At 36.8% G+C, this 25,242-nt stretch overlaps 1 protein-coding gene across 1 annotated transcript in view; it reads left to right on the top strand.

The window, feature by feature from the left end:
• Positions 1-25,242, top strand: part of CFAP47 (cilia and flagella associated protein 47) — a 520,230-nt gene that overhangs the window by 318,190 nt on the left and 176,798 nt on the right. The window contains 3 exon segments of the mRNA XM_067722746.1: positions 12,268-12,379; positions 13,130-13,356; positions 19,356-19,530. Coding sequence (XP_067578847.1) covers positions 12,268-12,379; positions 13,130-13,356; positions 19,356-19,530 — 514 coding nt within the window.

Here is a 25,242-nt window from a genome sequence, read left to right as displayed (position 1 = left end):
GGTCCTGTTCCACACCAAGAGAGCTCCAGCCTTGCCAGGTCAAATCAAGAGTTGAGAGGGCGAGGGTGCCCACTGCCTGGTAGAAGACCCCACAAGGTCTTCTTGTTGATTTATGGTTTACAACAATTTAGTCTAAGGCCGTGCCATACCAGTTGTTAAATATATTGTATGGGGCTTTCCTGGTGGTGCAGTGGTTGAGAGTCCGCCTGCCGATGTGGGGGACATGGGTTCGTGCTGCGGTCCGGGAAGATCCCACATGACGTGGAGCGGCTGGGCCTGTGAGCCATGGCCGCTGAGCCTGCGTGTCCGGAGCCTGTGCTCCGCAAAGGGAGAGGCCACAACAGTGAGAGGCCCACGTACTGCAAAAAAGTAAATAAATAAAAATGTATATATATATATATATATAGATATATATAGTATGTCACTCTGTCCATCTCCCTTAGATTTGCGTAAATAAGTGGAACCCCTCGCGTGACTTTTTGCACTGTCACTCGTCTCATTCTCCCTCAGTCTCTCTGTCTCTGCTGATGCAGAGATTAAGCTGGCAGTCTCTGTTATGTATATTTGTAACTATTCTGCAATCAGTGTGCAACTTTTTCAATCATAATTTAAGGTGCAGACTTAAATAATACTGATTTTTGCGTAATTTTACAGGCTGTCAAGGTAAAAACCTTAAATTATATTATGCTAAAATCTGTGTATAATTTAACATTTAGGCAAACTAACTTCAGTTTCATGAAAGTTATTTTTATAGCTGGAGGGACCGAGTATTATTTGCGGGCGGTTTCTTTTATTTTCCATAATTTTTAACAGCAAGCCACGTTTCATTCGCCCTTTGATTTTTCTTTCGATTTGTTACAACTGCATTTTTTTTTTTTTTCTATTGGTAACTACACTCCTTCCCACAGGCCATACCCCTGATTTGTTCCCTGGGAAACAGAGAGATGAAATCCCATCTGGCTCATAAACACTTTGAAACATTTATTAACCACAGTATGCCTGCTGGCAATATGGTGGCAGGTTAGGTGAACTTTGAAGTTTTCACCAATGTGGTGAATGTTCTCAAATATATGCATAGCTTGAGCCCCTCCACACTGCAAGGCCTTCTCCTGCTTCACCTACCTTCCTTACCCCTGTTACTGTGAAACCATCAGCATACAATAAGCACTGCAGCCTTTTTCAAGCAAACTATGAGAAGAAAATCTGAAAATGAGAATTTTGTACCCAATGGTAGTTATTTATTTTGGGGGGGTCTCCTCTGGGCTCCTTATCAATGATACAACCAATTAGTCTGTAGAGATTCCGCATATCTCTGGGGTACCAGTATATCAGCTCCAGCGGACTGCACTTCAAATGACATCTAAAATATGAGGAAACAGTAATTCCTATTTTCCCAAATCCATGTTAACTTTATGGACCCTCTCATCCTTTTGTTTTTATTGAGATATAATTGACAGATAACATTCTATAATTTTGAGGTGTACACCATGTTGGTTTGATACATTTCTGTATGGCAATATGATTACCACAGTCACGTTAGCTAATGCCTTTATCACATCACACAATTATTGTTTCTTTTTTGTGTTGAGAACAGCTAAGATCTAGTGTCTTAGCAACTTTGAAGTTTATAAAATACTAATTTTGACTATAATTACTGTGCTATGCATTAGATCTCTCGAACTTATTTATCTGATAGTTGCAGGTTTGGAACCCTCTCCTTCTTGAAGGAAACTGTAGAATATGGAGTATGGTTTATTGTAAGTTAAAATTTGACACCCTTATTGTAAGTTAAAATATGACACCCTCAAGCTATTTTCTCAGTAATTTCGTTTTATCATTCAGTTCACTCTGCCCAACACAGTTTAATTCACCAACTGTATAAAGCCAATTTTCTAGGTATGGAGAGAGTGAACACACAGAAAAGGCAAGAACACAACTCAAGGGACTTACATTCCAGTGGAGAAAACAAACTTGCACAAGGCTGGCCCAGCTCACACAGAAACTTTGTGTTAATTTGAAGTAGGTGCTCCCTCCAGGTTTACAAAAAATGCTTGCTGAACATATGGCACATTCATAAGAATTAGAAAAATGCATTCCTTCCTTCAATGGATGCAACCTTATGCTGGGACGACCTTGCCCTCAACAAGATGCCCCTTGCAAGATATACTCTTTTCTTGTGTGCGTGGTGTCCTGGAACATGTCCACTCATTTCTATAATATAGATTGTGACCATTTCTAGAATAGAGGGAAGAATGCATAGCAGAGGCAGGGATAATTGATTAATTGAGGTGTTTGGTTAAGAAGGGTGAGTAGAAATTTGCCAATAAACAGAGTTTGGGGAGAGAAGTGTGCTCAGGAGAAGATTCTAAGAACATTAGGTAAAAGAACTAAGCGTGAAATTTCATGAATACTTGAATTGCCAGTTCTGAGCATGGAATGTTGGAAATGACAGAAAATGGATTGGATGGGTAAGTCAGACTGATAATGAGGAGGGCAGTGAATTTTAAGTTGAATAACTTAATTTATTAATATTATTATTATTATTGAAAGCGGGAACCCAATAGAAGGTTTTGAGCATAGGTGTGATCTGATTTCGTTTTGTTTTAGAAAGCATCTCTGGAGCCAAAACAGAGAGTAAATTAAGAGTTGGAGACAGAAACTGGAGACCGAGAGACTGGCTAGGAGACTCCTGCAGTCTATTACACTATTCCACACACCTCCATTTTCTACTGCCCTCTGCTTTTCACTTACCAGCAGTCAAATAGAGAAAAGGATGTGAGAAGCAATGGGGGAAGAAGAGGTGATGATGTCGGATTTGGGGGAAAGAAGAAGGGGACAAGAGAGAACTGTGAAGAATATTGTTATAAAGATCAATCTTAATGGCAGTTTCAGTGATGTTCACGCTTGAAGGGAAAGCAAATTTTCATTTATCAATACTTGCAGAGCAAATTGGTGGCAAAAAATTTGAATAGAAACTTCTGAAAAATATGGTGATAAAGGCAAAGAGAGATTGTTAATCTTATTGCCACAGTAGCTTCTAGAGTCTAGGCCCAGCTTCCTGTTTATTTGAGAGATGTTTTCCTACAATATACCATGTGTTTTTATCAATCAGTTCATATTTTATGCCATTTAAATATATGTTGCCTCCTCAAAATGTCTGTGGAATAATCTCTCGGGCATGCAATTAACACTGTGTTAAAACTATGTTTAAAAAGTTGAAATTTTTAGTGCAGGCATATAAATCTTTTCATATGCCTTCTTCTCACCCTCACTGAATCTTCAACCTCCATCATTCTATGAAAAGTAGTATTTTTTTTAACATCTTTATTGGAGTATAATTGCTTTACAATGGTGTGTTAGTTTCTGCTTTACAACAAAATGAATCAGTTATATATATACATATGTTCCCATATCTCTTCCCTCTTGCAACTCCCTCCCTCCCAACCTCCCTATCCCACCCCTCCAGGCGATCACAAAGCACCAAGCTGATCTCCCTGTGCTATGAGGCTGCTTCCCACTAGCTATCTACCTTACGTTTGGTAGTGTATATATGTCCATGCCTCTCTCTCGCTTTGTCACAGCTTACCCTTCCCCCTCCCCATATCCTCAAGTCCATTCTCTAGTAGGTCTGTGTCTTTATTCCTGTCTTACCCCTAGGTTCTTCATGACATTTTTTTTCTTAAATTCCATACATATGTGTTAGCATACGGTATTTGTCTCTCTCTTTCTGACTTACTTCGCTCTGTATGACACACTCTAGGTCTATCCACCTCATTACAAATAGCTCAATTTCGTTTCTTTTTCTGGCTGAGTAATATTCCATTGTATATATGTGCCACATCTTCTTTATCCATTCATCCAATGATGAACACTTAGGTTGTTTCCATCTCCTGGCTACTGCAAATAGAGCTGCAATGAACATTTTGGTACATGACTCTTTTTGAATTATGGTTTTCTCAGGGTATATGCCCAGTAGTGGGATTGCTGGGTCATATGGTAGTTCTATTTGTAGATTTTTAAGGAACCTCCATACTGTTCTCCACGGTGGCTGTATCACCAACGGTGCAAGAGTGTTCCCTTTTCTCCACACCCTCTCCAGCATTTATTGTTTCTAGATTTTTTGATGATGGCCATTCTGACTGGTGTGAGATGATATCTCATTGTAGTTTTGATTTGCATTTCTCTAATGATTAGTGATGTTGAGCATTCTTTCATGTGTTTGTTGGCCGTCTGTATATCTTCTTTGGAGAAATGTCTGTTTAGGTCTTCTGCCCATTTTTGGAGTGGGTCGTTTGCTTTTTGGTATTAAGCTGCATGAGGTGCTTATTAATTTTGGAGATTAATCCTTTGTCAGTTGCTTCATTTGCAAATATTTTCTCCCATTCTGAGGGTTGTCTTTTGGTCTTATTTATGGTTTCCTTTGCTGTGCAAAAGCCTTGAAGTTTCATTAGATCCCATTTGTTTATTTTTGTTTTTATTTCCATTTCTCTAGGAGGTGGGTCAAAAAGGATCCGGCTGTGATTTATGTCATAGAGTGTCCTGCCTATGTTTTCCTCTAAGGGTTTGATAGTTTCTGGCCTTACATTTAGGTCTTTAATCCATTTTGAGCTTATTTTTGTGTTTGGTGTTAGGGAGTGATCTAATCTCATACTTTCACATGTACCTGTCCAGTTTTCCCAGCACTGCTTATTGAAGAGGCTGTCCTTTCTCCACTGTACATTGCTGCCTCCTTTATCAAAGATAAGGTGACCATATGTGCGTGGGTTTATCTCTGGGCTTTCTATCCTGTTCCATTGATCTATCTTTCTGTTTTTGTGCCAGTACCATACTGTCTTGATTACTGTAGCCTTGTAGTATAGTCTGAAGTCAGGGAGCCTGATTCCTCCAGCTCCATTTTTCGTTCTCAAGATTGCTTTGGCTATTTGGGGTCTTTTGTGTTTCCATACAAATTGGGAAATTTTTTGTTCTAGTTCTGTGAAAAATGCCAGTGGTAGTTTGCTAGCAATTGCATTGAATCTGTAGATTGCTTTGGATAGTAGAGTCATTTTCACAATGTTGATTCTTCCAATCCAAGAACATGGTATATCTCTCCATCTATTTGTATCATCTTAAATTTCTTTCATCAGTGTCTTATAATTTTCTGCATACAGGTCTTTTGTGTCCTTAGGTAGGTTTATTCCTAGATATTTTATTCTTTTTGTTGCAATGGTAAATGGGAGTGTTTTCTTGATTTCACTTTCAGATTTTTCATCATTAGTGTATAGGAATGCCAGAGATTTCTGTGCATTAATTTTGTATCCTTTCACTTTACCAAATTCATTGATTAGCTGTAGCAGTTTTCTGGTAGCATCTTTAGGATTCTCTATGTATAGTATCATGTCATCTGCCAACAGGGACAGCTTTACTTCTTCTTTTCCGATTTGGAGTCCTTTTATTTCCTATTCTTCTCTGATTGCTGTGGCTAAAACTTCCAAAACTGTGTTGAATAAGAGTGGTGAGAGTGGGCAACCTTGTCTTGTTCCTGATCTTAGTGGAGAAATGCTTTCAGTTTTTCACCATTGAGGACGATGTTGGTTGTGGGTTTGTCATATATGGCCTTTATTATGTTGAGGAAAGTTCCCTCTATGCCTACTTTCTGCAGGGTTTTTATCATAAATGGGTGTTGAATTTTGTCGAAAGCTTTCTCTGCATCTGTTGAGATGATCATATGGTTTTTCTCCTTCAGTTTGTTAATACGGTGTATCACGTTTATTGATTTGCGTTTTTTTTTTTTTTTTTTTTTGCGGTATGCGGGGCCTCTCACTGTTGTGGCCTCTCCTGTTGCAGAGCGCAGGCTCCGGATGTGCAGGCTCAGTGGCCATGGCTCACGGGCCCAGCCGCTCCGCGGCATGTGGGATCTTCCCGGACCGGGGCACGACCCCATGTCTCCTGCATCAACAGGCGGACTCTCAACCACTGCGCTACCAGTTAAGCCCTGATTTGCATATATTGAAGAATCCTTGCATGCCTGGAATAAACCCCACTTGATCATGGTGTATGATCCGTTTAATGTGCTGTTGGATTCTGTTTGCTAGTATTTTGTTGAGGATTTTTGCATGTATGTTCGTCAGTGATATTGGCCTGTAGTTTTCTTTCTTTGTGACATCCTTGTCTGGTTTTGGTATCAGGGTGATGGTGGCCTCGTAGAATGAGTTTGGGAGTGTTCCTCCTCCCTCCGCTATATTTTGGAAGAGTTTGAGAAGGATAGCTGTTAGCTCTTCTCTAAATGTTTGATACAATTCACCTGTGAAGCCATCTGATCCTGGGCTTTGGTTTGTTGAAAGATTTTTAATCACAGTTTCAATTTCAGTGCTTGTGATTGGTCTGTTCATATTTTCTATTTCTTCCTGATTAAGTCTTGGCAGGTTGTGCATTTCTAAGAATTTGTCCATTTCTTCCAGGTTGTCCATCTTATTGGCATAGAGTTGCTTGTAGCAATCTCTCATGGTCTCTTGTATTTCTGCAGTGTCGGTTGTTACTTCTCCTTTTTCATTTCTAATTCTATTGATTTGAGTCTACTCTCTTTTTCTGCTGATGAGTCTGGCTAATGGTTTATCAATTTTGTATATCTTCTCAAGGAACCAACTTTTAGTTTTATTGATCTTTGCTATCGTTTCCTTCATTTCTTTTTCATTTATTTCTGATCTGATCTTTATGATTTCTTTCCTTCTGCTGGCTTTGGGGTTTTTTTGTTCTTCTTTCTCTAATTGCTTTAGGTGCAAGGTTAGGTTGTTTATTCGAGATGTTTCCTGTTTCTTAAGGTAGGATTGTATTGCTATAAACTTCCCTCTTAGAACTGCTTTTGCTGCATCCCATAGATTTTGGGTCATTGTGTCTCCATTTTCATTTGTTTCTAGGTACTTTTTAATTTCCTCTTTGATTTCTTCAGTGATCACTTCGTTATTAAGTTGTGTATTGTTTAGCCTCCCTGTGTTTGTATTTTTTACAGATCTTTTCCTGTAATTGATATCTAGTCTCATAGCATTGTGGTCGGAAAAGATACTTGATACAATTTCGATTTTTTAAATTTACCAAGGCTTGATTTGTGACCCAAGATATGATCTATCCTGGAGAATGTTCCATGAGCACTAGAGAAAAATGTGTATTCTGTTGTTTTTGGATGGAATGTCCTATAAATATCAATTAAGTCCGTCTTGGTTAATGTATCACTTAAAGCTTGTGTTTCCTTATTTATTTTCATTTTGGATGATCTGTCCATTGGTGTAAGTGGGGTGTTAAAGTTGCATGAACTTTATTGTTTGCACACTGCATTTAACTAGATACACAGGAAGAACAAAATATCTTTTGTGAGGCTTTCTTACAGTTGACAATGGGCATTGGCATCTTTCTGGAAAATATAAATTCAAGTAAACCTGCCGACTGTAAAATATGAAATTAAGAGCAGAAAGGAAATTTAATAGGTGACTCTTAGAATAGCTCACATTGACAAGTACCTATTATGCATCAGATAATAGGTACTGACGCATACTGTCAGTATCCTTGTCTCTGCCTCTAGACTTGAAATGAAAAGTGCATCTCCACTTTAAAAGAGTTCTTTATTGCATTTGTATTCTTTCCTGGTCTGATTTTCTTTCAAGAAAAGTGGAGGGAAATAATTAAGTGATACTACAAATGACTTCCCTAAATAATTTGCTGGAACAGGCATTATATTCAATTAAATTGTTTCTTTTTAATAAAAAAGAACTTTGAAAGTGAACAAGTTAGACATACTGTTTTGAGAAATGATAACATATTGTCTGTTTAAGATGTAGAGCTGAATTGAACAGAGTCTTAGTAACTGACATTTCAAGTGGTTAATCAATGGCTAGGAAGCTGTTTATAATTTACATTTTAGAAAAATATTCTGGAAAATAACAGTTTACTCCTTTTGTATTAAATCCTGTGAATTGGTATTCAGTTTTATGGAGTAGACAAGCTATATAGATCTGGTTTCATTCAGGTACACATTTAAAAAAATGCAATTATGGGCTTCCCTTGTGGCGCAGTGGTTGAGAATCTGCCTGCCAATGCAGGGGACGTGGGTTCGTGCCCCTGTCCAGGAAGATCCCCATGCTGCGGAATGACTGGGCCACTGAGCCATGGCCTCTGAGCCTGCACGTCCAGAGCCTGTGCTCTGCAACGGGAGAGGCCACAACAGTGTTAGGCCCGTGTACCGCAAAAAAAAAAAAAGCAATTATTATAATTCTATACTCACCAAGTCTAATTTCTTACGAAGACTATGTCAACACAAATCATCAATTAACAATCTATAATAGGAAAGGAAAAGAGTTTTATTTGAGCTAAACTGGGGACTGTGGCCTGGGACACAGATTCAAGAGGCACTTGAATTGTGTTCTCCCATACTACAAAATGTGGGAGGCTAATATAGGCAAAAATCAAAAAGTTACATAAGTTGATTGTCAAGAATTAGGATTGGAGCTGGCAAGAAGTAAGGATCTTGTTAAGCAAGGATTGGTTTGGACTCTGAAGTGTTTTCACAGTTACAAGAGGAGACCTTGAGATCATAAGGTTGCATCTGGCAGCTGCTAGCAGGTATTGTTTTGAGAATGGCTAGCGGTGTCCTTAAGTTTGAAACAGTTCAGAAAGGTCAGTTTCTCAGTGATGCAGGAATGTGTCTGAAACTACATCTGCAATAGCCACCCGCATCCATTTTGAATGCCTGAACCACAATTACTCCAATGATTTTTATTCTGTTCTTTAGTGGTTAAGGCAGATGTAAAATTCATGTTTCACAGGCCATAAGACAGGCTATTCTAGTTAGCATAAAGTTTGAGCCAAATCATATATAAGCCAGAATGATTTCCCCATACCTCAACATGTGAAAATGTCTTCTGTCAACTACACTTTGGGTAAAACAACTGATTTTTAGATAAAAATAAACATGAGAAAAAAATTAAAAGTAAAATATTAACATATTGTTTTCTCCAGTCTCTGGTGAACTGATACATTTGCACTCCAATTATCATTGAGAAAAAATTCTTTTGGCCGCACTGTGCAGCTTGCGGGATCTGAAAATTTTATAACGTTAGTATCGATCATTCAGTTGTATGTAGTAAAACACACACATACACAGTAAACACATTTCAGATTGCTAGCTTGCATTTATGTTTGAAAAGTACATGGCTGTTTAGTAAAAATTACTCCATGAAAATTATATATAACATACTATTTATTACTAGGAGTGCACAGATTTAAATGCTAAGCAATTTAAAACATTCAAAGTTTTCCATATTCCATTTTTCAGCAGGAACTAAAGATAATTGTGGATTGTAATTAATAAAATTATATTGAACATTATCGTGAAAGTAGAAGACAAAATTAATTTTATTATAAACAAATCTCATTTGGGGAGGGATAATGAAGCTGTAAATAAATTGTCCTCACAATCAGAAATTGTTCATTCTTATATTGTTTCCAGATTTTTACTTCACTTGTTATCAAAGATATTTATAACATTTTGGTATATTTTTATTATGTGATCAGTTTACTTTTATATCATTTATGTGTGTATTGCTTGTTCAAAGATATCTTTGGAATAGTCTCTCAAACATACAGTTGAGATTATTTTAAGACTGTGCAACAGTTCAAACTAGTTACAATCCCAGCTTCGAAGTTAGGTTTCCTTTTGCTTGCCTGGTAGTTAGTTGCATGCCTGTCACAAGCCCATTCTGGTACAAGATTATCCATTGTGTGGCTTAAACCTAAATTTGTCAGTCCATGTTTTCACTCATCCTCTCAAGTCTTGGCTCCACCCTAGATCTTTTTTTTGTTTTTTTCTTAACTTAATTTTTATTTTAAACCCTCAGGTGATTGACATGCACGTGAAATTTGGGAAGCCTGCTCTCACTCCATTTAAATGGATCTCGTAAGTGCCTGGTACGTGCCAGGCAAAGGGTTAGAGATTATTCTAAAGTTGTGTTTGAACAAGCAACGTATATGTAAATGATATAAAAGTAAACTAATCACATGATAAAAATATACCAAAAAATTGTAATATCTTAGATAACAAGTGAAATGGCAACAGTTGTTGCATGACCTCCTGTAGTCCTCACCACATCTTTACTATCATTCTACTTCTTAAAATATCAGCATTTTAAAAAAGGCTTTCAGACAGAGAAAGATAAATACTGTATGATATCACTTGTATGTGGAATCTAAAAAATACAACAAATGAATGAATATAACAAAAAGAAACAGACTTACAGATACAAAGAGCAAACTAGTGGTTACCAGTGGGAAGAGAGAAGGGGAAGGGGCAATATAGGGGTAGGCAATTAAGAGGCACAAACTACTATGTATAAAATAAATAAACTACAAGGATATATTGTACTACACAAGGACTAGAGCCAATATTTTATAATAATTATAAATGGAGTATAACCTTTAAAAATTGTGAATCACTGTGTTGTACACCTGAAACTTATATTAATATTGTAAAGCAAATATACCTCAATTTAAAAAAAGAAAAAGAAACAAAGAAAAGACTGTATTATGGAACATATAAAATACACAGAATTGTAGAAATAAAACTTTAGTATATCACCCCCTGTATCCTTTGCTCAGTTTCAACAGTGCATTGCCAAGCAAGTTTCATGAAGCAAATCTCAGTCATCACATCATTTTGTCCACAAATAATTCAGGAAGTGTCTCTACAACAAAAAGACTCTGGGTTTGTTTTTTGTTTTGTTTTATTTTTTTGACATAACCATGATACCATTACTACTAAAAATATCATATTTTTTTAAATAGCATCAAAAATCAAGGCATTCTTCGTATTTCCCTGATTGTCTCATTATTGTTTTTATGTTTGTTTGTTTTTATCATTTCATTTTAAGTTTCTTTGTTTGAAATACAGGGGAGGAAAAATAATCTTCCCTCTACTCCTCTGAGTTCTTCTTGACTAAGACCCCTGTAATAAAAGACAGATTAACAAGAGAAAAACAGAAGTGTATTAACATGTATACCTCATATATACATGGGAGATACCCAAGGAAAAAGGAGTTAATTCCTTGAGGTGGCTTAGAATTCAGGCTTAAATACCATCTTAATAAGGAAAGGGGAGGGAGGGATGTCAGCCACTTAGAGGAGAGTAAATGATTTTTAGGAAAAATGAATAGGCCCTTAGAAGAGTAGATGAAAGATATGATAGTTTGTGACAACGCTTGGTTGTGGTGTCAACTTCTAGTCTCTTCGTGTGACAAGCGTCAATACTCCCTAGTTGATGAAACTCTCAGGGAGGGGATTTACAACAATCGAGTTCCTTTTGGAGTATCTGTCTTAGGCAGATAAGGGAAGTTCATAGAAAGCTCTCCCTGTTTTTCAGGTGCCTACAGCTCAAAAGAATCAATATACCAAAGCAGCATATTTTGTTGTGGCACATCCTGAACTCCTACAGTCATGTTTTGGGATAGCATAGTCTGCTGCACTGAAGAATCAAGATCTAGATGATATTTATCCATTGTGATTGTATGATGTGTCTTTTGAGACTTTCTCCCTCTCATTTTTCATTTACTCTCTGGGTTCCTAACATAAAAGTGTTGTTCATCCCATTTTATAGAGGAAGAAACTGGAACTCAGAGATTCAGTAAACTTGCCTGAGGCTTATTAGTAGGTAGTAAGTGCCAGCGCCAGAATTAAAACCAGGCTTGTCCACCTCTGTTGGTCTTTCCCTATATCATGTTGTTGCCCTTGCATTGTTCCCACTTTTATTTTCATGCTGTTTAGTCTTTTGTACTTCTTGCCTAATCACTTATTCTAAAAGATCTTCAGACCCTCACATGCACATTTTGAAACCCCCCACTTTAAAATATAGACTCTTAGGGACTCAGACACCCTGCAAAAATGATGTCACTCCCTTCCAACAATAAATCACAAAATGAAGGAAACATTTTTCTCATTTGCTTGAATTCATTTGTTTTAAGCTAACAGTCTTCCAAGGATATTTGTACCTATAACGATCAACTGCTGTCAGTGCCGCCGTGAGACCTTCTCAATCCATCTCTGTTCTAGTTGCGTGCAAAGTTTCCCTCATACTATGGTAGGGCTGTATTTCATCCTTACCTTTCTCCACCCATTTAGGGCCTATGTTGCTTAGTAATGCACAATACATGTTTTTATAGTACAAAGATTTTTCTCATAGTTGAAAGATTTATCCTAATCTTTTTCTGAACTTTTAAAATTTAATATTATTGTGTGGTTGTGTTTTAGATTGGAGAATTAATATATGCTTTGGAAGGAAGAGGTATGATCCCCTTGCCTTCCAGATTCTTTCCAATGGATTCTTCAACTCCGCTTGACCATAGCAGTTCTCCAGAAGAAGGTAGAGTATCTGTGCATTTTATTTCATTTCTAATGTTGAAGGATGGTACCATTCCTCATATAGTCACCTAAGCACCCTCACAGCACATTTTTCCAATATATGATTACATTTCTGAAGGCTCCCTTTTAACTTTATTATGTCAGCATACATGGAATAGAGTACCATTTTAACAATTAAGAAAATGTCGATGGTGATTCTTTTTTAAATCTTTATTTCTTTTAGTCTTCAGGTAAATATTATAATTTGGCATTCAAAATATTTACTCAGCAAAATTTTCCATTTTCCAAGTAACTTGGAAATAACTACAATGTCAAATTCTATATACTATAATATAACCTGTACTTCTACCCAGTGTCCTAGTTTAAAGTGTAAGGTTATTACTGAAAGAAAATGGCAGTTCTTGCCCGTCCTTGAGAGGTGTCTTTCTTTACGTTTCTTTCTGTTCCTCCTACCTTCTAACCACTGATAGGAGCACAATGGCCACTGAATTTTTTAGCAAGTTGATGATGTTTCTACGAAAGAACCACTTGACTAGAACTCTTTGTAGAGAAAAATATCTTTCATTCCTGAAGACTTACTCTTAAATTACTGAATTAGGACTACTAGAGATGTGTTGCCTGTTTCTTTCTACTCTGGTTAATAAAGGCCATAACTGCAGTGTTATATTTCAGACCTCCCAAGTCCATCCTGGATAACAACGTTAAGGGTGTAACTGATCATTGCAATCATGAATGTTTTTGCTTCCCCTAGTGCTTAATAAGGAAGATCCAGTTCTGTATTTGAAATGTAAGCTCCGTCAAATCCTGGATGTGGACCTTAAATTGCCACTGACTAATGAAGCCAAGGAGAAGGCCTTGGCTTTTGCAGCACAGCAGCAGATGTCGAAGATAGAGTATGAGAGAAGGTTGATCACGGGCACTCTGGAGAGCAGTAGCATCCGCTTGGCCATCACCCTCCTGGGGCTGACCAAGATCGAGGTGGGAATGGAGGACAGAGGATGTGCTGAAATTAGTCTCTCTTTAAAAATGTACAGAGATCATAACAATGTTTTTACATATAAAAATGATGAAAGCTGCTTTTCCTCAGAAGGACAGCTCAGTAGCTTTTTTCTTTTTTACCTCATTAAATAATAAATCTGAAACAAATTGTTCTGCTAGGTAATTTTAGGCATTACAGTATGGTTGATATTTCACAGTAGTTCTCAATTCTGCCTCTACATTGAGATGCCCTGGAGAACTGATCCCAGTGCTCAGGCCCCACCAGAACAATTCAGTATCAGTCTCTGGAAGGGGGTGAGTGGGGACATATTCTACAAGTTGTCCAGGATATTCTGTTGTTCATCCAGAGAGGATCATTTCTGGGGTCAGATTACCAGGCTGAGAATCCAGACTCTAACACTGTCCAGCTGTGTGACTGTGAGCTGGTAACTTAAAACTCCTCCAGCCTTGATTTTTACATTTGTAATAAGGAGATAATGGTCATTAATGAAAACTAAGTGAGATAATTATATAAAATGCTTAGCGTAGTACCTAGTATATAATTAGTGCTCTCTAGATGTATGGCATTGTTGTTGTTACTGTTACTGTAGACTCTACTGTATTACAGCTTGAACTCTATTTTATAATTGAAATAAGGTAAGTCGAGTCGCCACAGAGCCACGAAAGCGATTCTTCTAAAATGGAAACCTGCACACTTTGCTCCTTTGCTCCCCTGGCTTTTCTAGCTTGCATCAGAATGAAAACCAACATCTTTACGGTGGTCTTCATGACCCTCCTGGTCAGGCCCATCCCCTTTCCTGACCTCAGCATCTCCACTGGAGCCCATTCACTCCTGTCTCTCCCTGTGTACAGGCCTTCTTGCTGTTCTTCCAGCGCCCGAAGAAGGCCTGCTCCCTGCGGCCTGTGCACGTCTGTCCTTTGTTGCTTTTCTCTGGGCGTGAGAGGCTGCGTCCCTCAATTACTTCAGGTCTGCTGGAATGCTACCGCTAAGCTTCTGCTTTACCAGCTTGCATTTTTAAAAGAATCCCTTACTTCCGGCAGCCACTTTCCAAACCCTAAACTTCTTTCAGTTTTCTTTGTCGATAGCATTTACCATCTGAGAGTAGTATATTTATGTGTTTACTCTTTATCTCCAGCAAGGGAATTTGTGAGAAGATATTTGTTTAGTTAACTCTCATATCACCAGTGCCTAGAAAAGTGTGCACTGTACCAAAGGTAGTCACTAAATCTTTGTTCACTGAAGGAATAAATAGTAATTTTTAGAACCCTGCTCGTTTAATGTTAGTCTTGATTTACATAGGTTACAACAAAACCCTTGGCATTGTAGGGGTGATTTATTTTTTTATTTGTCAGAATGCTAGAATGAATATAGTCTAAGCACCAATTTCTAACAATTTGTGCTGTTATTTTATAGATGACCTGGATTTTTAAGTTCTGATAAGGTCAAAAATATCAGGGCCCAAGGCTCTGATATCCTCCAGACTGACCTGTACACACTGTGCATCTAAGAAGCCAATGGCTCTCTCTTCAGCTCATACCAAAATGCTTACTTCTGCTATAGAGCAGTGCATTTGGGAAGGTTTGTGTTCAACTTTCAGTGCACTATTACAATAAAAATGTTCAATAGGTGGCTTTTTTCAAAATTCATGCCTATTTAGTGCTCTCTCTCTCTTTCTCTCTCTCTTTTCTTTTAAATTGTCTTCATTCGTACCTCTTGTCGAAAATTTTATGTAAATGAAAAAATGCTTGAGGGAGATGGATTTTGTCTGTGGATCCCTTTTCTATTATTTATGCATGTATATAGTTTCTATCTTTCTCCCTGGAACCCAGCACACGTTTTGTTTCTTACTGCATTTATCAAATTATGTTTTGTATATGATTTTTTTTTATTTACCTATTTTCCCCATCAGATTGTGAATTCCTATAAATCTAAAAACTTTTGTCATGTGTTTTTTTGTCTATCCCTCAGTGTCTTGTGCATGAGAAGTGCTGTCATTGTTTAATTGGATTGAACATGTACCTGACAAACAAATGGTACTTTAAACCTGTAGTCTTCGTTGTATAGGCTGATGTCAGTCCAGGTTGCCTCATAGTCTGATTTTTCACAAAGTCATCTTTCTGTTTACTTATCCTTATTTCCCTCCCACCTTTGCAGGATGGGTATATGTATGTCTCCACTTCTCCAAAATTGTTGGTGGAAATAGTAATAATTATTATTATTTATGATTAAATCTTGACTTCTTTAAAATTTAAATGTTTTAAGCAGTCTGTAAATTTAAAATGAGAAGTTTTTTTCACTTGAAGATTACAGTTTTCTTTGAAGTCTACAAATATCATGAATTTTTTTTTATTTCGGCAAAAACTCTCTAAATGCAAAAAATAACTACAGAAGTGTTGAATATGCCAGTCTAAGAAAATCAGCTACACCAAATCAGAACGTATAGGCACATCTTATTCTGTTGATATACATGTAGTCATAGAGTTTTCTTTTCAAGTGCAATTATCACTGCACTGTTGAAATATAATAATGCTAATACAGCAGAACAGTAAACAGAATTGATTTTAAAAGTTCTCTCTCCTTGTATAGTATTTGACACCTTTTTTTCCCCAAATACTTTTATGTACACTTTTCAAATTATTTCCATGACCCCATGGAGAAGTGGAGAGAAGATAGGATTACACTTGTAATACAAAACAAGTGGAATGACTGAGGCATAAAAAGACCTAAGTTGCCCTCACTGACAGGGCAGAGATTACAGCCTAGATCAGGGTAGAGACATTATTGTATTTTAAAGCTGGAAAATAAATAATGCTGAACACTCAGAGACACATAGTACAACCTCTTACTTTTACAGACCTATTAACCAAGACCCCAAAATAGTAAGATAGTAGCCCAAGGTGACACCACTGATTTGTGACAGATTAGAAATGGGCCTAGGTTTTTACCTCCCAGAGTCCATTACTCTTTTCCTTGCCCTGCATAGCCTCCAGATCATATGTTCATTTCTTAGTTTACTGCCATGAAATTGTATAATGGAATAAATGGAAGTCTAGAATTCTCTGTTATAGCATAAAATAACCATATAACAAATAAAATCTAAAATTATCCTTGAAATAAATCTGTTTAGAGCAAAATCTAATTGAATAAATGTAATTACTTTTCCACCAAAGAAAAGTGACATGTCTAATTTTTTATTATACAGCCATGTGCAATTTGAATTGTTGAAATATTTGTAAGGTAATAGCATTATGATGTATCTACTTTATATACTCTGAGAGACAGGATCTTTTGTCAGGAGCATGAATATCTGGCACTTTACACTTAGCGCTCATGTATTGAATTCATATTCTCCTGGCCATTAATAAACTAACTCTAGTGATACACTCATTGGTAGTAGGAAGATTCAGAGCTTGCAAGGGAGTTTCCTTATGTTTTCTATTAACTTCCTCAATTTTATGTTTTAAAAGCCATGCTTTGTACTCTGGGATAAATGGTGAGGAAACTCATTGAAATTTTGAAATTTGACATTTTTAAAAAGGAAATCTAAAAGATACCCTTGGTGAGGATTCAGTAGAGTAGAGAAAAGGTTTTTGTATTTGTATAATTTAAGTGCACTTCAAATCGTGAAATAAGTACCTGTCGATACTGTCAAAGATAAACAAAGCCAGACACTAGTTAAAACAAGCATAGACTTTATTCAGTAACTGTTGCATCAGGGAGGAGGATCCAGTATGAGCTGAACTCAGGAGAGAGAATAAGCTGGGGCCTGAGAAGTGTCAGCGAAGTGAAGTTTACAAGAAGCAGGAGGGAGTTGGTCACAGCAATCTGGACTTGTTAATTGATGCTTATAAAGAGAAACAAACTTCTGGAATCTTTGTGACAGGAGGGAGGTAGTGATGCAAGTTAGAACTAAGTACCTACCTGGCTGGGAGCATTATCTCCTTGAATTTTTGCATTTCAAAGGGAGGGCTCTGAGGTCCTTGAGAAGAAGACAGTTGTGGGTGGTAGATTTACATCTCAAAAGGAGAGAGAAGGGAGTTATAATTGCAAGCTTTCTAAAGTAACTGCTCTAGGAGGGGTTCAGGAGCCTATCTGCCTATCACCAGATTTTGACTGGAACAAACAGTAAATTATCCTTGCAGCATTGAACTTTCCCAGATAGGGACCTTAAGGGGGACTGGAGTCGTCCTAGGGATATGGCCTTGAGCTGTTAGAAACGTTGTTAGTGCTTGTTCAAGTCTCTTAGTGTGTGTGTGTGTGAGGGAAAGGGGTGGACAAAATCATTTGTGCTGAGAATCTGCATTTTTTATAGGCTAAAGTTGAGGCCTGGTTGAGAAGATGGCTTGGAGGAGCCTGACTAGAGTTTGATCAAGAAGAGAGTGTGTATCCGTACATATATATTTTTTTTTTAATAAATTTATTTATTTATTTATTTTTGACTGCCTTGGGTCTTCGTTGCACTGCGTGGGCTTCTCATTGCGATGGCTTCCCTTGTTGCGGAGCACAGGCTCTAGGCGCGCGGGCTTCAGTACTTGTAGCTCGTGGGCTCTAGAGCGCAGGCTCAGTAGTTGTAGCCCACGGGCTTAGTTGCTCCGCAGCATGTGGGATCTTCCCCGACCAGGGCTCGAACCCGTGTCCCCTGCATTGGCAGGCGGATTTTTAACCACTGCGCCGCCAGGGAAGCCCCGTACATATTATTTTGAATGACTTGCAGATATAGAAGGCAGATGATCCACTTTGGGATAAAGAACTAGTTGCTTATATGAATAGATAATTTTTTCATGATAACTAGAAAAATAAACCAAGCCAAAACAGTGGTAAATGAATTAATTTACCTTTCTGCATTTACATGATTTTAATTGCCAAAATAAAGTAGGTGGAAAATGTGGCTTTGTGAGGAAAAAAAAAAACTTGTGGATTTTATAGATAATGAACTAGTGAATGGGATAATTGCCAAAGGAACTAAAACTTATTTTTGCTGAGTAATGATATCATGGTTACAATCATGTTGATGACAAGGACAACAATGGTGATGATAATGACAGCCAACATTTATTGAATTCTTAAAATATGCTCCAAGGACCTGGCATTTGTTTATACTGTAAATATACCAGGGATAGGCAATGTGTACTATTATTGCCCGTGTTTCCCAAATGAAGACTTTGTGGCTTTGGTTAATAACCTGGCCAGGCTTGTTTAAAATTGGGGTATAAATTCAGGCAGTCTGGCTTCAAGAAGACTTGGTCTAACCCTTAGGCTCTACTACGTGTTTAGCAGTAGAAGGTCCAGATAAAACTAAACGATTGCCTACTTCTATGCTCTGCATTGCTTAGTTCATACTTAGGGAGCTGGGTTTATCTTCAGGGTCCCATTTTAGGAATGACAGTGTTGAACTAGATTGTGTCTAGAGAAGCATATGCATGAGGGTAAGTTGTAAACCACATCATATAAGTAAAGATTGAATGGACTAAAAATATCAGACCTATTTGAAAGGGATGTTTGGAGGTTTGTGGAGGGATAGGACCTAGTTTTATAGATGCATATTTTTTTCCCCAAAATTGTCATTAGCAAAAGAGAGGGGACTAACTGTACTGCTGATAAGAACTAGAGCTGATGGGAAGATGTTAAGGAACACCAGGTTCAACTCACAGAGGGAAGTGCTTTCTCAGTACTGTTCACTAGTGGAATGACTTCTTCCTGAGACAATGAATTCCTCATCACTGAAAGGATTAGAGCAGGTGACATTGAGCATCTCTGAATAAAGGATGACTCTTTTGAGTCTATGAAACATGTTAGTGTTGTCCTCTACCAAGTAAACAATAGTATGTCTAAAGAAATGAACAAATTCAATCCCTTGAGGGATTTTTTTCACCAAAATATGGAGTCTAAGTACATAATGCTGTCTTTTTTGTTTGTTTATTTTGGAGGCAACGGGTAAGAGGATTACATTCCAATTTTAGTTTCTATTTATTTGCAGATTTGTATGCTCTTTAATATCTCAAAGTTGAAGAAGCCAAAGTCCATTTTATACAAAACAGAGCTGAGCCTTCCAGAACATTTTGATATTCCCAAGACAATCTGCATTCCTTGGATTCCGGAAACTCAAGCTAAATTGATTCAATATCAAGGAACTAAATCTGCAGAAAAAACAGGTAACCAATAATGTGTACACTGCAATATCTAGCACTGTCTCAGGTACCTGCAATACTAAAATACAAAGAAGAGATTATGTTAACTAATAGGATGTTCGTAATATAATTGAAGAGATAGTCCAGCTACATAAATACCAATTGTTGAATGGTACTTTACATTATAAATAACCAATGTACTACATCATAGTAATTTAAATTACGTACTGAATTTGGGTGCCAAATACTGGTACTGAAATTTACTGAAATTTGCCAACCTGTCTTTGGTAAAGAGTGGTTATCTGATTAAGACAATAAGTGCTCTTTGAAGAAGGTGAGCTCTTGCTTTCACAGGGAACTTGGTTACAAAGTTGCGCTGGAGTTGAGACTTAGGCTGGCCCTAAAGGATAGGAGGGATATTGATGGCAAGAACGTATCAGAGGACAAAAAAGCCATTTATGAGCAATTTATCTTTCATCTGGACAAGGGCCTTTTTTAGTTGAGTACCTACTTTTGGTCTCCTTTATTCTGTGTATTTGTGTTACTTACTGCTATACAGCAACGTGATTGTGTGTATGTGTATGTTTTTTTTAATATTCTTTTATATTCTTTTCCATTATGGTTTTTCATAGGATATTGAATATAGTTCTCTGTGCTATACAGTAGGACCATGTTGTTTATCCATTCTATATATAAAAGCTTACGTCTGCTGACCCCAACCTCCCATTCCATTTCTCCTCCATCCGCCTCCCTGTTGGCAACCACCAGTCTGTTCTCTATGTCTGTGATTCTGTTTCTGTTTCATAGATAGGTTCATTTGTGTCATATTTTAGATTCCGCAAATAAGTGATATCGTATGGTATTTGTCTTTCTGACTTACTTCACTTCGTATGATAATCTCTAATTGCATCCATGTTGCTGCAAATGGCATTATTTCATTCTTTTTTATGGCTGAGCAGTATTCCATTGTATATATGTTGCACATCTTTATCCATTCATCTGTCAATGGACATTTAGGTTGTTTCCATGTCTTGGCTATTGTGAATAATGCTGCTATGAACATTGGGTGCATGTATCTTTTTGAATTATACTTTTGTCTGGATATATGCCCAGGAGTGGGATCACTGGATCATATGGTAATTCTATTTTTAGTTTTCTGAGGAACCTCCATAATGTTTTCCACAGTGGCTGTACCAACTTACATTCCCACCAACAGTGTAAGAGTGTTCCCTTTGGTCCACATCCTCTCCAGCATTTGTTATTTGTAGACTTTTTAATGATGAGCATTCTGACTGGTATGAGGTGGTGCCTCATTGTAGTTTTGTTCTGCATTTCTCTAATAATTAGCGATGTTGAGCACCTTTTCATGTGCCTGTGGGCCATCTGTATGTCTTCTTTGGAGAAATGTCTATTCAGGTCTTCTGCCCATTTTTGGGTAGGGTTGTTTGTTTTTTTGTTGTTGAGTTGTGTGTGCTATTTGTCTATTTTGGATATTAAGCCTTTGTCAGTCACATCATTTGCAGATATTTTCTCCCATTCTGTAGATTGTCTTTTCATTTTGCTTATGGTTTCCTTTGATGTGCAAAAGCTTGTAAGTTTGATTAGGTCCCATTTGTTTATTTTTGTTTTTATTTCTATTGCCTTGGGAGACTGACCTAAGAAAACATTGGTATGATTTATGTCACAGAATGTTTTGCCTATGTTCTCTTCTAGGAGTTTTATGGTGTCATGTCTTATATTTAGGTCTTTAAACAATTTTGAGTATTTTCATGTATGGTGAGAAGGTGTGTTCTAACTTCATTGATTTACATGTGGCTCTCCAACTTTCCCAACAGCACTTGCTGAAAAGACTGTCTTTTCTCCATTGTATATTTTTGCCTACTTTGTCGAAGATTAATTGACTGTAGGTGTATGGGTTTATTTCTGGGTTCTCTATTCTGTTCCATTGGTCTGTATGTCTGTTTTTGTGCCAATACCATGCTGTTTTGATTACTGTAGCTTTGTAGTATTGTCTGAAGTCCAGGAGGGTTATGCCTCCTGCTTTGTTCTTTTTCTTCATGATTGCTTTGGTGATCCTGGGTCACTTATGGTTCCATATGAGTTTTAGGATTATTTGTTCTAGTTCTGTGAAAAATGTCATGGGTAATTTGATAGGGATCGCATAAAATCTGTAGATTGCTTTGGACAGTATGTCCATTTTTACAATATTAATTCTTCCAATCCAAGAGCATGGGATACCTTTCCATTTTTTTGAGTTGTCTTCAATTTCCTTTATTAATGTTTTACAGTTCTCAGCATATAAGTCTTTCACCTCCTTGGTCAGGTTTATTCCTAAGTATTTTATTTTGGGGGGTGCAATTTTAAAAGGTATTGTTTTTTTTTACATTCCCTTTCTGATATTTCATTGTTGGTTTACACCAACAATGCAACCAATTTCTGTATGTTAATCTTGTATCCTGCTGCCTTGCTGAATTTGTTTATCAGTTCTAGTAGTTTTTTTGTGTGGGATCTTCAGGGTTTTCTATATATAGTATCATATCATCTGTATATAATGACAGTTTTACCTTTTCCCTTCCAATTTGGATACCTTTCATTTTTTTTCTTTTCTGATTGCTGTGGCTTCCAATACTGTGTGAATAGAAGAGGTGAGAGTGGGCATCCTTTCTTGTTCCAGATTTTAGCAAGAAGGCTTTCAGCTTTTCACCATTGTGTATTATATTGGCTGTGGGTTTGTCATAAATAGCTTTTATTATATTGAGATATGTTCCCTCTATACTTTGGTAAGAGTTTTTATCATGAATGGATGTTGAATTTTGTCAAATGCTTTTTCCACACCTGTTGAGAGGATCATGTGGTTTTTGTCTTTTTCTTTCGTTAATGTGATGTATTACATGGATTGATTTGCATAATGTTGAACCATCCTTGTGAATTTGGGATGAATCCCATTTGGTCATGGTGTATGATCTTTTTTATGTCTTGTTGGATTTGGTTTGCTAACATTTTGTTGAGAATTTTCACATCTATATTCACCAAAGGTATTGGCCTGTAATTTTCTTTTTTGGTGGTGTCTTTGACTGGTTTTGGTATCAGGGTGATGGTGGTTTCATAGAATGTCTTTGGGACTGTTTCCTCCTCTTCAGTTTTTCGGAAGAGTTTGAGAAGGATTGGTATAAGTTATTTGTGTGTTTGATATAATTTGCCTGTGAAGCCATCTGGTCCTAGACTTTTGTTTGTAGGGAGTTTTTAAATTATAGATTCTATTTCACTTTTAGTGATCAGTCTGTTCAAATGATCTATTTGTTCTTGATTCAACTTTGGTAGGCTAAAGTATTCAAAAGTAATTTACATTTTTCGTTCACTTTTTTCCTAGTTGGTGGATAATAGTAGGAATATAATTTTTTACTAGGGCTTTTTATTTGTTATCTTCCTATGGCTTTGTGTTAACTATAAAGTTTTTCTAAATCTGAAAAGGTGATTGCAAATAATAAGGTACAGGGTAATCTGTTCACTTTGCCTTCCTAGGAGATCTGAGAACCCAGATTCAAATGCCAAATGGCCAAGCAGGCAACAAGGATTTGTGAATTGGGTCTGGTCTATGGCAATAGGGATGATGGGGCCTATGACAAACTGAAGAGTAAATGCCCTGTCTAGACATTCAAATTCCAAAAATAAAAATAAAAATAAAATCCTGAGCTAGACAAACAAGTGTGAGGTCATGTTTGACTGACCAGCTGTCAGTTTGAGACCTTTCAGGTTAAGTTGTTGTCTTTTTTTTTAATCTTTATTACCTCCAGCTTTTCTGTGTGCTATTAAATTTTTAAATGAAGAATTTATTTTCATAACATTTTAATCCCTTTTGAGATAACTGGATAAAGCTGTGTGCACTATAAACCTGGCTAGGATTGTCCGTTCAGGCCATTCATTTATTCAGCTGTTCATTCAACAACACTGTTCTGCATTGATTCATTTGGGCAAAATGATGAAAATTGCTGTATTCATCCCTTTGAAGGACTAATAGATAAGTAGCTCTTGTAATACAATGGGATAAGTATTGATAGAGAGGCACCTATATAGAGTATGTTTACAAATAAAACTAACATTAATACAGTTTATTATAGAGGGTAATTCAAATTTAAAAGAATTTTCATTTTGAGAAAACAAATAACTAAGGATACATAGCGTAGGCTTGCCATGAAACTCACAGTATAGTCTTACAAATGAAGACTGTGGCATATTAAGATGCTGTTTAATTATAAATAAGTATGAAGTGATTTATATTTGAAAGTCTTTCACTCAGATATTTTTCTAAGACTAATATGTGTCTTTCATATCAACTGTTAACTATCCATTTTGGTAAGAAAATTTTTGTGAAAACTAAGAAAAAATAGAACTGCAAACAATTTTAAAGGATTATCATAGAACTTTTACAACGTAATTAGCCAATCATGGTTCATGTCTAACTTAATTGTCTGTGCAGTTGAGTTTATAGAGGAACTTTTGAGCCCAAGTTTCTGTTTTCATTTCCTTCAGCATACATTTAAATAAAGTAAGTTTACATAAACAGAATATTCTAACTCAGGATAGTAGCAGGTCATATAAAATACATACCCTTAGCAGTGTACATTCTATTGTGAAGCAGTGGACTTGATTAATGAAAAGGAAAAGAATGTAAGCATTTTTACTTTAATAAATAACCTATTAGAATTTGAAGCAAAGAATATTAGATTTAAGGGTTCAAAAAACTTATTTTTATGGTATAAACTAATTTGAAGAGAACAAACCAGCAAATTCCTAGCAATAAGTATAGTAATGTAAAAGCAATTTTTTTTTTATGGGTGGCTTAGAGAAAGAAAGAAATGACAAGTGTTTATGTGGAGGAGTAGAGGTAGCCCAGTCTTCCTGCTAATTTCAGGAAAGGGGTGGAAGTAGAGTCATATAATCTCTTGAAGTTCTAAACTCATTAAAAACAACTAGTTTTGATGTATTAAAAAATGGCTGTCTTCGGCCCCCTCATATTAATGTTGCCTATCAGTCTATACCTTTTTGAAATTCATAAATAAAATTCCACAATTCTGCTTACATAGCTATTACCAAAATTATTAAAAATAATCTACTTAAATCTGTATTTATTTCAGCCCCATCATTTAGAAAAATATTTTTTTCCACTCTACCATTTAATTATAATGCTTTCATCAGAAGGAAATGAAGCTGTAAAGAAAGTGCATGTGCACATAGTAGGTGCATCCATCTCTGTAGATGTGACAGATATACATATATGACAACAGTTTCCCATAGAAAGGAGACATCGCTTGTTCCGCTTCATGGATCTCAGAGATCCTATGAGTCCTTTATGATAGTGGACTGGGGTGGGTCTAACGTTTGTTGAACACCGACAATACAGAAAGCACTGCAAGGGTTGGTTTGTGTACATTTTCTTTTTTTTCTCCAATTTATTTATTTATTTAAATTTATTTATTTATTTATTTATTTATTTATTTATTTATTTATATTTGGCTGCATTGGGTCTTCGTTGCTGTGCATGGGCTTTCTCTAGTTGTGGCGAGCGGTGGGGGCTACTCTTTGTTTGCGGTGTGTGGGCTTCTTACTGCAGTGGCTTCTCTTGTTGCGGAGCATGGACTCTGGGTGTGCAGGCTTCAGTAGTTGTGGCACGTGGGCTCAGTACTTGTGGCTCGCAGGCTCTAGAGCATAGGCTCAGTAGTTGTGGCGCATGGGCTT

This window comes from Pseudorca crassidens, chromosome X, assembly GCF_039906515.1.
Source record: "Pseudorca crassidens isolate mPseCra1 chromosome X, mPseCra1.hap1, whole genome shotgun sequence".
NCBI lineage: Eukaryota > Metazoa > Chordata > Mammalia > Artiodactyla > Delphinidae > Pseudorca > Pseudorca crassidens.
The sequence above is the reverse complement of the archived record's forward strand: the minus strand, read 5'-3'. Positions and strand labels throughout refer to the sequence as shown.